The sequence below is a fragment of the Bidens hawaiensis genome, unplaced genomic scaffold (assembly GCF_021521415.1).
Source record: "Bidens hawaiensis isolate Kalapana, Puna unplaced genomic scaffold, B.hawaiensis_p1.1 tig00057610_1, whole genome shotgun sequence".
NCBI lineage: Eukaryota > Viridiplantae > Streptophyta > Magnoliopsida > Asterales > Asteraceae > Bidens > Bidens hawaiensis.
In genome coordinates, this window is record NW_027500372.1 from 75,460 (window position 1) to 90,953 (window position 15,494).

At 32.4% G+C, this 15,494-nt stretch overlaps 1 protein-coding gene and 1 pseudogene across 1 annotated transcript; both read left to right on the forward strand.

The window, feature by feature from the left end:
- The first annotated feature begins 321 nt into the window (after positions 1-321).
- Positions 322-6,627, forward strand: LOC143601907 (non-canonical heme oxygenase HOZ, chloroplastic-like). The gene is made up of 14 exons (XM_077079181.1): positions 322-421; positions 511-761; positions 1,949-2,053; positions 2,568-2,627; positions 2,747-2,833; positions 3,430-3,528; positions 3,618-3,713; positions 3,799-3,864; positions 5,204-5,294; positions 5,418-5,485; positions 5,737-5,802; positions 6,086-6,136; positions 6,284-6,348; positions 6,529-6,627. The coding sequence occupies exons 1-14, from the start codon at positions 322-324 to the stop codon at positions 6,584-6,586; spliced, it is 1,263 nt and encodes a 420-aa protein (XP_076935296.1). The 3' UTR covers positions 6,587-6,627.
- Positions 6,628-10,677: 4,050 nt separating this feature from the next.
- LOC143601908 (norbelladine synthase pseudogene) lies at positions 10,678-11,268 on the forward strand (annotated as a pseudogene).
- Positions 11,269-15,494: the final 4,226 nt, after the last annotated feature.

Consider the following 15,494-nt stretch of genomic DNA (forward strand, 5'->3'; position numbering starts at 1 on the left):
AGGTTCATCTAATTTGACATGATATTGTTCTATAGCACATTAGCACCAAACTAATACCACGTCCCAAAGTAATAGAAGAAACATGAAAAGGCCCATATAAGTAATTTAGGGAAAGGACAAATGACACAATTAGTAGTATTTTGGAAACAGAACATATACATGTATACAACAAATGTGGTCAGTTATAGATATATATAAATGTTTTCATGTATAAAAATCAATCTTTGACGCACATTATTGATCAACCATCAATACAAATGTTCGGAATCATATCAGAAGAGGTGGAAGTAAAGGTGTCGGCAAGTAAAGCTTGGGCTCTCTATGGCACTCTTGAGTTATGGAAAGGTTGACACGGGGAAAATCTTTGAAGTGGTTGAAGACTTGAAGGTGATGGTGGCCCTGGTGCTATTTTCAGGGTTACGTTAAAACCTGGTATGTTTTATCATCTAGAATACAAACAACTCTTAATGATAACGTGAAAGAATTAAAGGCGTGGTTTGTTATTTCTAGGGTTTGGCTTCCCGTATTACAAAGAGAAGTTCACGAAGGTTGATAACACAAATATGTTAAAAGAAACTGAAGTAGTGGAAGGGTGGTTTCTTGATATTGGATTTGATTTGTATAGGGTAAGGATCGAGATCCAAGAGAACCTAAATGATGACCCAGACTTATCATGCATTCTGAAATTAATAGTTGAATACGAGGTTAAATATGCGCTTGCTGCTAATGCTTTACTTGTCACCATTGAGCCTCTTCTTGGGGTTATTATCGTTGCAAACGAGCATCTCTTGAAATCTAACTAACATGGGAAACGTTTATTGCCATACATCTATTATTAATGTCACAAATAAAAAATAAACTCATGTTAATTTTCTTTAGAAGATTACCATCAATAATTCCTTTGATAGCATAAAATGCATGTTTGTATGCAAACTCTAGTCCGATGCGAACTATGATGTTTGTATTGGTACAAATTCTCATATAAATGAAATCCTTACTCGCGTTCCTAATCACAATTCGTGACTATATAGAAGTGCATAAATATTCTTTTTACTATCATATTTGTTAACCAATGGTGAAACTTGGACGAAAATGCGAAGGGGGAAACTCAATACGTATAACTACTGTAAAGTCTTCCACGTTGCGGTGGAGACAAAACCAGGGCCGGCTTCGAGAAAGCAATAAAAATTTTTGGGCCGAAGGTGAAAATTTTTTTGGGCATTAAGTAAAAGGAGTATTTTGTTAGGTTTAAACATTTTAATTATGATATGGGCTTACTTAATTATAATTTAGGCTGCGTAAAAAACTTTTGTATAAAAATATGATTAAACATGTCTTAAATAACACTAGAACTCATAACCTTTTGGTTGGAAATAATACTCATTTGCCACTAGACCAAGCTAGTGATTACGTAATTGAGTTTAAGCACTAAATATACGTACTGTTTTAATAAAAATACATATAATTAAAAAAAATTCGGACATGTGGCCGTCGACCAACCCGCCAGTGGCGGACATAAGGCATGGGCATGGGTAACCCGGGTTACCCCTCAACCAAAACTAGGTTACCCCTCAAAAATTTTAAGAAGCCCACACATTATTTAAAAGCCCATACATTAGTAAAAAGCCCACTCAACTTAAATAAAATAAACCCAAAAAACATAATATTACACATCCAGACAACAGCCGCTATCCCCTCTGCTCCCACCACATCCAATAGTCGCCACTCCAAAAGAAAGAGGGTGTCTTTTGGGTGAACTTAATGTCTTTTATCACTCTGTAAAGGAAGATGAAAGATTTACAAAATTGGATGGAATACGTGATCTTGCTCGTTTAATGGTGGAAACCGGAAAAGATCTTTCTTTTCCTTGGTTTATCGGATATTGAAGCTAGCTTTGGTTTTACCGGTTGCAACTGCAACTGTTGAAAGATGTTTTTCTAAATTAAAGCTTATCAAGACGGATTTACGCAATCGAATGGGTGACGATTATTTGAACAATGCTCTAGTTTTTGCGGTCGAAAAAGAAACATTTGATAAAGTAACGGAAGACGATGTAATGGCTCTAGTTTTTGCTGAGTTGAGCTTGTTAGACTAGTTAAGCTTCTGCTAGTATAAATAGCAACTAGTCATTTAGAGAGAATATTATACAATTTCAATTTCAGGATCAAATACAAATAGTTACTTCTTAACATGAAAACAGTCATAACCGATTTGTTGCTGTTATAAGTATTTATTGTTTTTTTTTTTGTTCGTATTTGCTGATTATGAGACGTTATATTTGTTGATTTGCATTTTTGTTGTTATTATTAGGTTTTTTTTTCTTTTGCTGTTATTATTTTGTTGTTGATTATGATTCTTTTGTTGTTATTATTAGGTATTTTTCTTTTTTTATTATAAAATATTGCTTATGTAGATTGGTATTGATTCCTATGTTCTCATGTTAAGATTATTTTTTTCATAAACCTCCCCTACAATTTCATATTATTCTTTAAGTCTCTAGATTAGATTAGGTTAGATTGTCTAATTTCTATACCTAACTATGATTTGTGGATGCTTGTTTATTAAAGAGTGCTTCTTCTGAGGATGCTGCTGCTGCTGATGTGTTTCAACTGATTAAAGCTCATCAGGTACTCTATGACACGATGCAGTGTGTGTGTGAGTTTTGTTTGTATTAATTGCTTGACATGTTTATACACATTATGTCTGTGTGTTTAATATTTGATATTTGTTCTGTTTGTCATTGTAGGAAAAGGCTGCTAGACTGCCACCGATTGAAGAGGTTAAAACTGTCCTTTATCATGGCGTTCGTGGCATTCTTTCCACTTTTTCTCAGGTTTGTTATAACTATTAAGGTTAGATAGCTTGTAGAATAGTGTGGTTTGCATACTTATATCAAAATTTTGAGGTGTTGGAAACTTGAAATGAAGTTGAATCTTCAGTGGTAGTATTTGGTCAACTCAACAAAGGCTGCCCTAAGCTATTACGGTCAACTAGAAGAGTTTTCTAAAAATAGTCTTCCTTTGAAAATTTGAATATGATTTTTGTGGTCAAACGAGCCACTTTTAGTAAATCAAACTGAGCATACATGAACGGAGGTTTAAATTTAATCGAACATGATCAGTTAAACAAAACAGTTCAAGAACGAACATAACTGAACATAGATGAACATAGACGAACGAACATAATTACATAAATAAGCTAAAACCAATTATAATGTAAATTTGAACTACAATCTCCTGGCTCTTAAAAGTTACTAAAACTAGACTAAATTGTAACGGATTTAAATAAACGTAAACTAACGAACATAGATGAACATAAACAAACGAATTTAAATGTAGGAACGCTCACGAGCATAAATAATTAATGAGACATTTTTTATAATCACTTGTTAATATTTGTTGACTTATTACAATTGAGTTTACTTTGCAGAAATATGATGGTTATCCATCAGGATCAATGGTTGATTTTGCATGTGACGCCTCTGGATCTCCCATATTAGCAGTCAGCAGTTTGGCAGTTCATACCAAGGTTTTCAAGCATGAGTTTTATTGTCATACAAACAAAACTTTAAATGTTCTCTCTTTTAAGTAATCATTAAAGTTGACTGCTTTTTGCAGGACCTTCTTGCTAACTCTAAATGCTCATTGCTTCTGGCAAAAGACCCGGAGGATAGAACAGATTTAGTCATAACTGTACATGGTGATGCTGTTCCTGTAAGAAAGATTACTTTTTGTTAGATTTTATTTGATTCAAATGCTAAATTGACAAATGATTCATCTGTTTTGATCATCTTTAAAGGTTAATAAGGAGGATAGAGATGTTATACGTACTGCATACTTGGCTAGACATCCTGAGGCATTTTGGGTAAAAACTTTAGTAGCTTGTTAGTTATTTCAATGGTCGAAACTTTATTAACTTGTTAGTTATTTCAATGGTCGATCTTGGTTATGTTTTTATCTCTAGCGCATCAAATGAGGAAATTGAAAAGAAAATAAAAATGAATTAAAAAGGATACAGGTCGAAAGTCACCCAAAGTGTATATCTAATGCATTAAGCCCCCTAATATTCATAGTATTTGATTGTTATTAAAATAATAAATGTCCTATGATCATACGTGGCGCTGATAATTTATAATTACGGTTGTAACCGAATCGACTTATGTTTGTTTATTTACTAATTGAATGAATATAAGCAAATTTTATTGTTCATTTAGTTAAATGAACGAGCATGGAAGTACGCCCCATCCGTTCATATATGCTCGTGAATGTTTGTTTGTTTACACTGGTTTATATATCCAATTACTTTTTAGGTCCATTATAATTTAGTATAGTTTATGAAATAAAGAGATTACCTATAACAATTTAGTCAAGTTTTATTAATTCTTTAGGCCCTATAGATTGATGTTCAGTTTACTTTTAATTGGTGTTGGTTTAATGTATGTTCTTTCGTCTATGTTTGCATGAACCACTCGTTTATACTATTAACGAACGACCTTAAACGAACACGAACATGTTCATTTTTTTAGAGAACGGACACAAACAAGAAAACCTCGTTTGTTTAAATATTCGTGATCAATTGTTTGTTTTGTTAAATTTTAATGAATGAACACGGGCATGTTCATTTTCATAGCGAAGGAAAACGAGCAAGAAAACGTCGTTCGTTTAAATGTCCATGCTCAATCGTTTTTTTAGCTACAGTTAGATGAACGAACATGAACATGCTTCGTTTGTGTTTTTTCGGTTGGTTTGCAAGTCTATTCATAATAGAAACTAGGTTATTTACCATAAACTTCATTTTAATGAAACATACAATAAGATATCGAAAGGTTTCAATCTTAGATTTATTTTGAATGTATATATCTTTTAAATGATTGAATTGTTTAAAAGAGATACACATTGTTTATTTTTCTTTGTTAAAAACACAAAAGCGCAGGATATCAACAATATGGAAAATAACGTGTGTAGATTTGTGTGATTACTTATTCTCTTTTTGTTACTTACACATATCTAAGGGGCGCTTTTGGAAGTTCCGAGGGGACAAAAGGTGAACATTTTAACTGGAATTAAAAGAATCTTTTGCTATCAATCAAACTTTAGTTAAATTAGAGCTCAGTTAACCAATAAGACTGCTACATAGTTGATTTCAGGATATTTCCATGTCAAGATTATATAATTGACATTCATAAGGTATGTTTATCGTGAAGGTTGACTTTGGTGACTTCCAATTTCTTCGTATCGAGCCAAAAGTTGTGAGATTTGTTTCTGGTGTGGCTACCGCTTTATTAGGGTCAGGAGGTTTGTCTATTTAAAATTCATGGTCCAAAATAAAGAAATGATATATGTTTTCAAATTTTTTTCTCAGTAGCTAATTAATATACACTCTTCTTACCCCTTAATTGCCATATTTTTCCTCATTAGAGTTCACTAAAGAGGAGTTTGCAGCAGCAAAAGTGGACCCAATCTATCAATTCTCCAAGCCTGTAACGGTATGACTCAAAATAACATTGTATTGCATATGATTGCAAAAGTTGTAGTCTTAATTTATTTCCCCTACATATATACCCAATCCAGAATTTTAATTACATATATCCCCATATGAAATAAAATTACCCCTTTACCCCTTTCATATAGAAACCTAGAAATCTGGATTGGGTATATATGCAATTCCCCCTTTTAAAAAATTCAATTTATGTAATATACTAATTTCATCTAATAAACGTATTATGTGACACTGCAGTCTCACATGAATAAAGACCATTCAGATGATACAAAACTCATGGTTCAAGGCTCCACTTCAGTTCCGGTAAGCGATTTGTTTCACAATCGGGATCATGTTGTTTGTTTATCCGGTTCATTGAGTTGAGAAGTTCAGGTTTGGACTTTTTTCATAAATTTAAAAACCTTTTGTTATTACTTCAAGAAAAGAACATAACCCTCATACAATTAGTAAAGTAAATGTGTACTTGTGAATTCTTGATGGCATGGTTGCATGTTTAAAGCTGAATCGTTGTTGTTTGGGTTAATCAGTTTGGATTATTCAAATTTTGATGTTTAAAGGTCTAACCGGTGCCCGGCTCTAATAACAGGTGGACTTTGCCTATATGCTGGATATAGATAGCCTTGGGTTCAATGTAAAGGTGATGTTGGTTATTTTTATTCACTTTGCATATATAATCATTAATTTTATAAACACATGGAATTTATTTTGTCTAATAGTCAACTGAACTTAAGAAAATTGTAAACATTTATTGATTCTTAATTTTTTATCTTACATTGTTTATCAGGCTGGCTATCAAGGGACAAAGTTTAAGCTTCGGATTCCATTCCCAAGGCCCGCACAAGATAGGAAGTGAGTAATGTACTAATTGTGATTATAAAATCAATATTAATGTTTGGTAACGGTTTAAGAAGTTCTATGCATTAAAAATGGACTTCGAACAACTTTCAATCCGTTTAATTATTTTCACCATCATCTACATCGTTTTCTTTTTATTTGGTCATTTCATATTTGTTTTTTAAACTTTTGTAGGGACGTGAAGACACTAATAGTTGAAATGCTTCAAGCTGCCAAGTCTCGAGCCACTTAAGGGATTGAATTGAACATCTTTACATCATAATCATTTGTTGCTTGCAATGTTCATCATGTTTTGAGGTGAATATGGGTCAATAGATGTATGATGAATCTGGACCTACAATGTAGATATTTTACAGAATTTTATATGAAAAGTGACCGTGTCTTTTTATTTTCTTACGAATTAAGATGCTTGACTTGTCTTTTGTGGGAATAAACGTTAAAAGTTTAGTTCATTTGGTTGTCTGCTAATGTTTACCTTTGTATCATCTCAAATGGGTTAAAAATCGCAAATTCAATTTTCATTTATGATAATATTATTTTTGTAGTTATAAGTAACGCATATTATTTATTAAAACATATGGAAATGAGCAAAAAGATTAGCGCCGTTTTCTAAAGGAAATGGAAAGAGAAGTTAAGATTTTTTTTGCTAAATAAAAAAAAGCGTCTCGAGTTTGAAGTAAATGAAAAGAGAAGTAAAGTTTTTTTTTGTGTTAGTAATCAGTTCTTTCCAAATTTCTTTAGTTTGTAAGGATTTGGAATAAAAGAAATAAGCATAAATTTTTCTTTCATTTCTCTCCATTTGTTTTCTTAAAAACAAAAAATGCAGTGGAACCTGATTTTTCCTTACACTATTTGAAATCCAACGCAACATTAAGATGTGTGTCGATCCAACACGACTTCTATGGTGATAGAAAACACATTTTAAAGAGAAAATTCCAAAATGGACCTACTTTGGAAAAAGATTCTATTTTTGTCCCCCAAACTTTAGAATTTCAAAATGCCCCCCTTTAATTCATCTTTGACAATGTGTTATAAAGTCTTTAACAATTCGTTAAAGATGTGTTAGACTTCATATCACATGGTCAAAGATGAGCTAATGAGCTATGCCTCAAAAAGCATGGTTAACGACATGTTAGCATCCAAACACATATTTAAAGACATGCTAGCTTTTTGTTTGTGTTTTTTAATATTGTATTAATTTTACTTATATTTGGCTTTTCTTTTATAACTTTTAATATATAAAGTTTTATATAATTTCGAATATATCAACGAGACATGCTTATTTTTATCTATGGACCGACATAAACTTACTCGAGCCGTGTTAAATCAATATCGAAATTTTCAACAAAATTTGGCCCCGTTTCATTTCAGGCCTCCAATAGGGTCGGGCCAGCCCTGTATTAACACGTCGTCGAAGACGTGCTAGACTTATGAACACATGGTCAAAAATGAGATAGAGGAGTACATTTTTGGAATTCAAAAATTTGAGACAAAAATGAAATCTCATTTCAAAATAGGTCAATTTTAAAAATTTTCCTGTTTTAAAACCAGAATCTGTTTAATAAAGAGGAATTCTAGGGACACCACCTCATTTTGCTAAAAAAAAACCCATCAATATGCCCCATAATCCCGTATAGGGCTATACGGAGCGTATAAGTATAACCCTATACGGGGCATACACGACCCGTTATACTACCAAGTATAACTCTATATGGGGCGTATAGAGGGGGTCTTAGTGTCCCTAATAATAAATCGATTGGATGGTGGTGGTGAATGTTGCAGAAGGTTCAGAAACTGTTTTCTTGTTGGAAACTATGAAAGCTTACAAAATGTGAACGTGAGCAGAGAAATGCACAGGATAGACATTGATGTAACTTTCTACATCTCCAAACATTTCTACTCCCTATGTAATAATATAATTTTGCAATGTTGGATTTATGAATACCAAACTTAATACATCTTGTGTATCTAGCGAAAACCTTTTATGTGTGATGCAATTTTTTTAAAAATAATCTTAATTAGAGTAAATCACACGGTTGTTCATGTGCAAAGCTAAAAATTTCAAGTTTGGTATCATTTATCAGATAAATATCTATAATCTACTTGAACTTGTAAACAAAAATCTGTTACAAGGGACAAATTGGTTGAAAAATCATTTCATTACATGTCCATCCCATGAATTTGTATTTTAAAGTGTGATCACTTGTAAACTTAGACATTGGTTTTCCAAAAATAAATTCAGTAAGTTAATCAAATACTAAAGTGGCATTCACTCATACCATCCAATATGACAAGACTAGAAAATATTTAGAAATGAAATTCCATTTAAGATAGAAAATATACTAAAAGATTGCTAATTGAAACTCCATGAAGTATTACATAACATCGTCAATCTGAATCACTCTCCATGCTCCCCATGGCCTTCAATCCTGTTGGTCTCTGCACTCAATTTAATCATAAAACTACTTTAACAAAAACTCCCTCATTCAAGTCAGGCTCGAGTCAACCGGTCAAATCCGATCTAGAAGCTCAACTTGATCGCGCTTATTCCATTTGAAATATTAACAACAATAATAATGGAAAATACCTTCTTTGTGTTCTTTTCTCTAACCTCATATCTCTCTTGGCACATATCGGACAACCATGCCCCTGGACTCACCAACTGCTCCATCCACCCAATAGGGACAAATTAGTAAAACAACAAAAGATGTAGCCAAATCAAAATAAAGAATATTCTTTTTCCACAAATGGCCAAAGTCCCCAACAATAATCCAACTACCAACTTGGTTCATTTGCAACAAAACTTTCAATTATGTTTAGTTGGATATTTAATCAAAATCACCAGAATATATTCATTTTATATACTTTTACGCACGATATAAAAATATACAATTTATGACCAAACATTTACAAATCACGGGGCAAACACAAAGGCGGAATTGGTCAAACAAAAGCGTCCAAAATCGACGGTAAAAATAAAATAATAATAATAATAATAATAATAATAATAATAATAATAATAATAAAACTATTAAAACAATAGAATCTTTTTCCACAAAGGGATAAATTTTCACATAGTTGCGGTCTAACTTGCACCACTTGCATATTGAAAATAGTAATTTCGGCTTTATTTTATTCTACCACTAAAATGCCCAAAAATTTACCAAACACAATAAAATTTTATTAAAAATAAATATTTTACAAATAGAAAGACAATCAGTGGACAATTTCCGAACGTGACATCAAGCATATACTTTAATATCGTCACAAATATCTTTAATGTTCACAACTGATCCACTTTTTTTTAATTAGAACATACATAAGAAAAAATCAAATGGGTTAAGAACGTAGTTAAAAGAAGATGAGAGAAAATTAAGAAATAAAAAGTGGGTTAATTTATAAATATATATTAAAAAAAATCCTATTTTCTTGATTTTCTCATTAGGTAAACCCATTTAAGGGTAAAATATTTTTCAAAAAATGGCTATAATTCAACAAAACCATGCAGCAATCACTTGCACTTTCTTTAATTTTTTTGTTATTAGATGGAAAAATGCATTAAAGTAGTTAAAAAAAAAAAACAAAATGATGAACAATATACACCCATTTGAAAAGTAAAATTTCATGGGTACAAAACTTTCTTATCCCACAAATAGGTAAAAAAAAAGCCAATAATCCTCAAAAGCATGCAATAACCACTTGTACATCCTTCATCAAAGGTTGTACATTGCAGTCATCAAGAATTTCATGGGTAGATAATAAAAGAAAACTTTATTTAAACTTGTAAAAAGTAAAAACAGAGAGTAACAATTTACTTACCAAGATAGTTCTTTGGATGATTTTAGTAAAAACAGAGAACACCATTGGTGTTGTGTCATAACGAATTGTGAAAACATTTTATTAAGTCAGCGTGTTCACCAACATATAGCTGACGTATTTTGAAACTGTTTTCAGATAACCAGGAGTAAGGAATAGTAATGGATATGCCAGTGGAGATAGAAGAACTCTAGACATAGCATACAGCTGGTGGCTCAACTAGTTTTGTTATGATGCATATATATTAGACTTGTTTTTAAAAACAAGTAATTTTGTAAAATAGTCAAGGGTATTTAATTCCCTTTGTTATGAAAGTAAATATTTTAAATTAACATTTTGCGCTGCAAACTTTGATAATTTAACAAAAGTGGTATCAACTGTGAGTCACACGCCTAGGCCCGAAGGCGGGGTGTGACATCATCCGAAGAGGCAGAAGTAAAGGTGCCGGCAAGAAAAGCTTGGGCTCTCTACGGCACTCTTGATATCGGAAAGATTCTAGCTGGAACAATGTTTGAAGCGGTTGATGTGGTAGAAGGCGATGGTGGGCCTGGTACCGTTCTCAAGCTTACCTTCAAAACCGGTACGTCTAACTATCTATACAAAAGATAAATATTAATAAAAACAAACAAGAAAGGTGATCGTAGAGTGTTATATTTACAGGGTCAGGCTTCTTTTATGGTAAAGAGAAGTTTACGAAGGTGGATCACGCAAATATGGTCAAAGAATCAGAAATGGTGGAAGGAGGGATTCTTGATATTGGATTTAGTTTATATCGGTTAAGGGTAGAGATCAAAGAGAACCCAAAGGATGGCTCGGGTTCATCATGTCTCCTGAAATTAACAATAGAATACGAGGTTAAGGAAGAGTTTGCTGCCAATGCTTCTCTTGTCACTACCGAGCCTCTCCTTGGCATTATGAGCGTCGCTAACGAGCATCTTTTGAAATCCAGTTAGCTCAGGAAACGTTTATTATCATATTTTATTATGTTGTAATTTCTCAGAATAAATTGTATTACTTTCTTTGTCAATGCTTTTAGTGGAATCGGCGAACTCATCCGGGTTTGATACCGGAAAGAATGAATCAATGATTAAGATGTAATTTGATGAAGACCATGTATTTGATAAATGTCTGAATAAACCAATAACTATACTCCATTGAAATTGTTTTGTATCCATTATGAACATTCACAATGACATGTTTTGCAAGTTTATTTTTGTCACATTTGGGAAGACTTTTGCACACACTTTATGTCATATAAAGCTCATTGCCACTAGTATACTAGATGATGGTAAGTTCATTAGTTTTGATCTTCATTACCACCCCATGTCTTCGTAAATTTAAAATAGTTGGTACAGTGGTACCAATCGTTGTTTGTTGATTCTTATCTTAATACTAGTTAAGAGGCCTGAGCGTTGCACGAGTTCTAGTTTACGGGTTGATAACCTTCGGAAGACGTATGAGAGTTGATTGCACGTATCATTTTTATGTAAGGCATACTCATCACTGGAGTCCAATGACTAATTAAGACCACTCCTCCCTATAGTTCAACTGCCTTGTAGAGACACATGGAATGTCATTTGTGTTATCATATCCTTTAAGAAATATAAACACCAATAGACCAAAAAAATAATTTAAATAATCAAACAACTCAAATAAGAAAAAAAAAGGATGTGTTACCAGAACTTCTGAAATTCTATTAACTATAGAGGTAGAGGTAACCATGCTCATGCCTTGTGTATAAATTTCAATTTAAACTTTTGAATGATTTTTTTGTTCAAAATGGGAAAAAAATGGATAGATAAAGGGTTTTTAGGAGAGTGAAATGAAAAGTTTTAGGTTTTAGGTGTTTCGTCATTTGAAATGACAGAACACACTAAGTTTAAGAAAGTGACAACTTTTGTATGAAGAGGTTGCATGTAAGCAAATGTTTGATCATTTCAAATGGCGGAACCGAAACGTTTAACTTGTGACCTTTCATTACAAATGGCGAGTCTGACTGGTGTCTCCCTTCCGCGGTATGTCGGCGGACTTTGCAACACAAGCATAGAGTACCCTTATAATTTTTTTTTCATCTTTGACAGAGATCTGCTAATTAAAATGGCGGATGTAAATAATGTACTCTACTTGTTGATTTGATCTTTTTACTTCTTTGACCACTCAGACATCTGTCAGTTGAAATGACCGATGTCAATGTACTTTATTGACTCACCTGATTTTTCCTTCTTTCTTGATCACTCAGACATCCGTCAGTTGAAAAGACAGATGTTAATGATGTACTTTAAAATATTATTAAAGTTGCCATTTACCTGCTTTAGTATAAATAACTAACAAATAATAATCTAATAAAATTCATACTAATATTATAAGAATTTTTTAAAAAGTTTTTTATTAATCAAAACTTTTACTTGTTGTCAATAATAATAAAAAAAGTAGTAATTTAATAATTTTAAATACTTGGTCTATTTAAAGAAAATATACACAAGGATTTAATTTACAGTGACAGAGGCCCTTTGGATGGTCGGAAAACAAAGTTAATTTAGTATAAAAGGGGTGTTGCTAAACGTACTCCTTTAGACATTTTTATTAAATGTACACCCGTTTGAAGTTTTGAACTTGTCAAATTGATTATAATTTTTCCTTAAAATTATTTACATACATATTAGTCATTCCAATATTTGTTTCACTTAATGGTCTTCACTAAATATATCAGATTAAAAACTATTTTGTTATTATTAATTGTATTATTGTAAATATTATAAATATTTTTATTTTAAATAGTATCAATATTAGTATTAGTCTCTCTCATACACACATATTTATATATAGTTTTATAAATATAAAAATACATCGACAATGATAATAATAATAAATATTATTATGATCAAGGACAATAAACACAAAAAAAGAGAAAAAAAATAAATATAAACATTATAGAAATATTAGAGGTCATAAAATCATGATATGTCAAATAAAAATAAATATAAACATTTAAAGAGAGACCATACAATTTAAAAAATATTAAAGGTAAGTAATATGTCAAATAAAATTGTAGAAATTCAATGTTCAGGGAAATGGGTATGACAAGTAAGAGTGAGAGAGTATGTTTAGTCTAACCCTATAAAAGTATCCAACTTATTATAGTTATAGTGTTGACAGTAAATGCCATGACACTGATTATTGTATGCTTAGGATAATTATAAACTTTAGTAACTTATTTAGATCTTTATCAAATAAAAATATAAAATAAAGGATTTCAGAGAAAAATGTGAACTCAATAAACTACTTATTAAGGTCTCCATTTAGTTAACATCATGATTCCAAATAATAGCATTATAAATTATATAGTTTGAATGTCATGTGTATCTAAACGTGACAGAATTCAATAAGTGTATCTAAACATGACAGAATTCAATAAGTGGTGAACTGTGAATTCATTCATTTAGCCAAACGTACAAATTTCAAGGAAAATTAAACTCAATCATGATTTGAATCCTTTATCCCTTGAGTTCTGATTTGGTTAAAGTTGTCACATATTACCATGTTATATATAGTTAACACATAATCAAAATAAATGAACAGAACACAATTGGTAGCCTTAGTCACCGGAAACAAAACGAAGTGGTCTATAGAACAGAAACACACGAAACAGATTATTACAATTCTAAAACGAAGTGGTCTATAGAACAGAAACACACGAAACAGATTATTACAACTCTTATGTCAATAGGTTAGCGAAACGGATCGGAGGAATGAGACGGCATCGACATGTAAACAAATAAAAAAAACCAAGAAAAAAAACATGATACTTAAGCCGGCCATTAATATATAGTTAATGAAAAATTAAATCCAGCATCTTTTAGAAACAAATTCGGCATATTGCGTGTAATGTATATTTTTTAATGTTATAAAATAAATCTCGATGTGTATTGAATCAATCATCAATAGCAATGTTCGGAACCTTATCAGAAGAAGTAGAAGTAAAGGTTCCAGCAAAGCATGGGCTCTCTACGGCACTATTGAGCTTGCAAAGCTTGTTGCCGGCAAAATCCTTCAAGCGGTTGACGTGGTTGAAGGTGACGGCGGGCCCGGGTACCGTTCTCAACATTACTTGTAAGCCGGGCACGCATCATCATATAAAAGAAGAAGACAAATATTAACAAAAACAAATGAAATAAGTGACAATATAGTACGCTTTATTTATCAGGGTCAGCCTTTTCTTGTTTTAAAGAGAAGTTTACGAAGGTCGATAATGTGAATATGGTCAAAGAAACCGAAGCAATGGAAGGGGTTGCTTGATATTGGATTTAATTTATATCGGATAAGGATAGAGACCAAATTACTTTATTAAGTATTCTGCTGTTAAATTAAGATTTTTGGGGTGTGACACCGATCCTCCCCCCCCTGGTGCAAACGCACGCTCGTCGATCCTATAAACCCTAACTATTTTTCACCTTTAAGTTCAATGAATTACGATATAGTGTTTTGCCCATGTGGTTCGTCAACCGTTCATCTACATGTTCAGTTGATGTTATACTGAGAGGTGTGAAACTATGGGATTGTTATTTAGCTTGATCCTCCAACGTGTCAAAGAGCTACTGTTATAATATCCGAACTTTTGAAAAAAAAAATCAATATACAGAAAGAAAGCATAATGAAAATGGCCAAGATGAACTCACATCTTGAGCTATTGGAAGTAAATTGGCAATCAAGAACAAAAGGCTAAAAAATATGTTGTGCATTTCATGGTGATTTTTCATATTCTATCATGTATTTTAGTTACATTTTAATTCTGGCAAACACGTAGTTCATTGTAAAGAGTTACCTGGGTTTAAGTACAGACATGATTTGATGAGGGATGTTCTATGCGATGTTTTTAAACGAGCCGGAATTTCAGTTAAAAAGGAGGCCCCCGTAAACTTTCTTACGGATCCTCTTGAATGAAGATCTACTTTACGACCGGCCGATATTCTTATTTTTGGGTGGGTAGGGGGGAAACACACTTGTGTGGATCTCACAGGAGTATCCCCTCTTGTTGGTCTTAGGGACAATGGATTTGTAGCAGGCCAAGCAGCATTGAAGGCGGCATCGGGCAAGGTTGTTAAACACGAGAAAACTTGTTTGGAGAATCAACACGTGTTTATCTCCTTTGCCTTTGACACATTTCGTTTCTTAGCTCCGGATGCCGTGGACGTTATGAACATAGTTCAGAATGTTGAGCGTAGTAATTTATCGGCCCATAAGAGCCAAAACTTTGTTTTTAGTAGAATTGGATTTTCTATCCAAAAGGGGGCTGCGGCGCAGCTTGTTGCCCGCTTATCTGCACT

Bases quoted from the DNA above. Each gene is read 5' to 3' on its own strand.
- LOC143601907 (XM_077079181.1), top strand. From the start codon at position 322: ATGGCACTCTTGAGTTATGGAAAGGTTGACACGGGGAAAATCTTTGAA. The intron at 3,714-3,798 runs GTAAGAAAGATT...TCATCTTTAAAG, and splicing joins TACATGGTGATGCTGTTCCT to GTTAATAAGGAGGATAGAGA. The intron at 3,865-5,203 runs GTAAAAACTTTA...TTTATCGTGAAG, and splicing joins GACATCCTGAGGCATTTTGG to GTTGACTTTGGTGACTTCCA.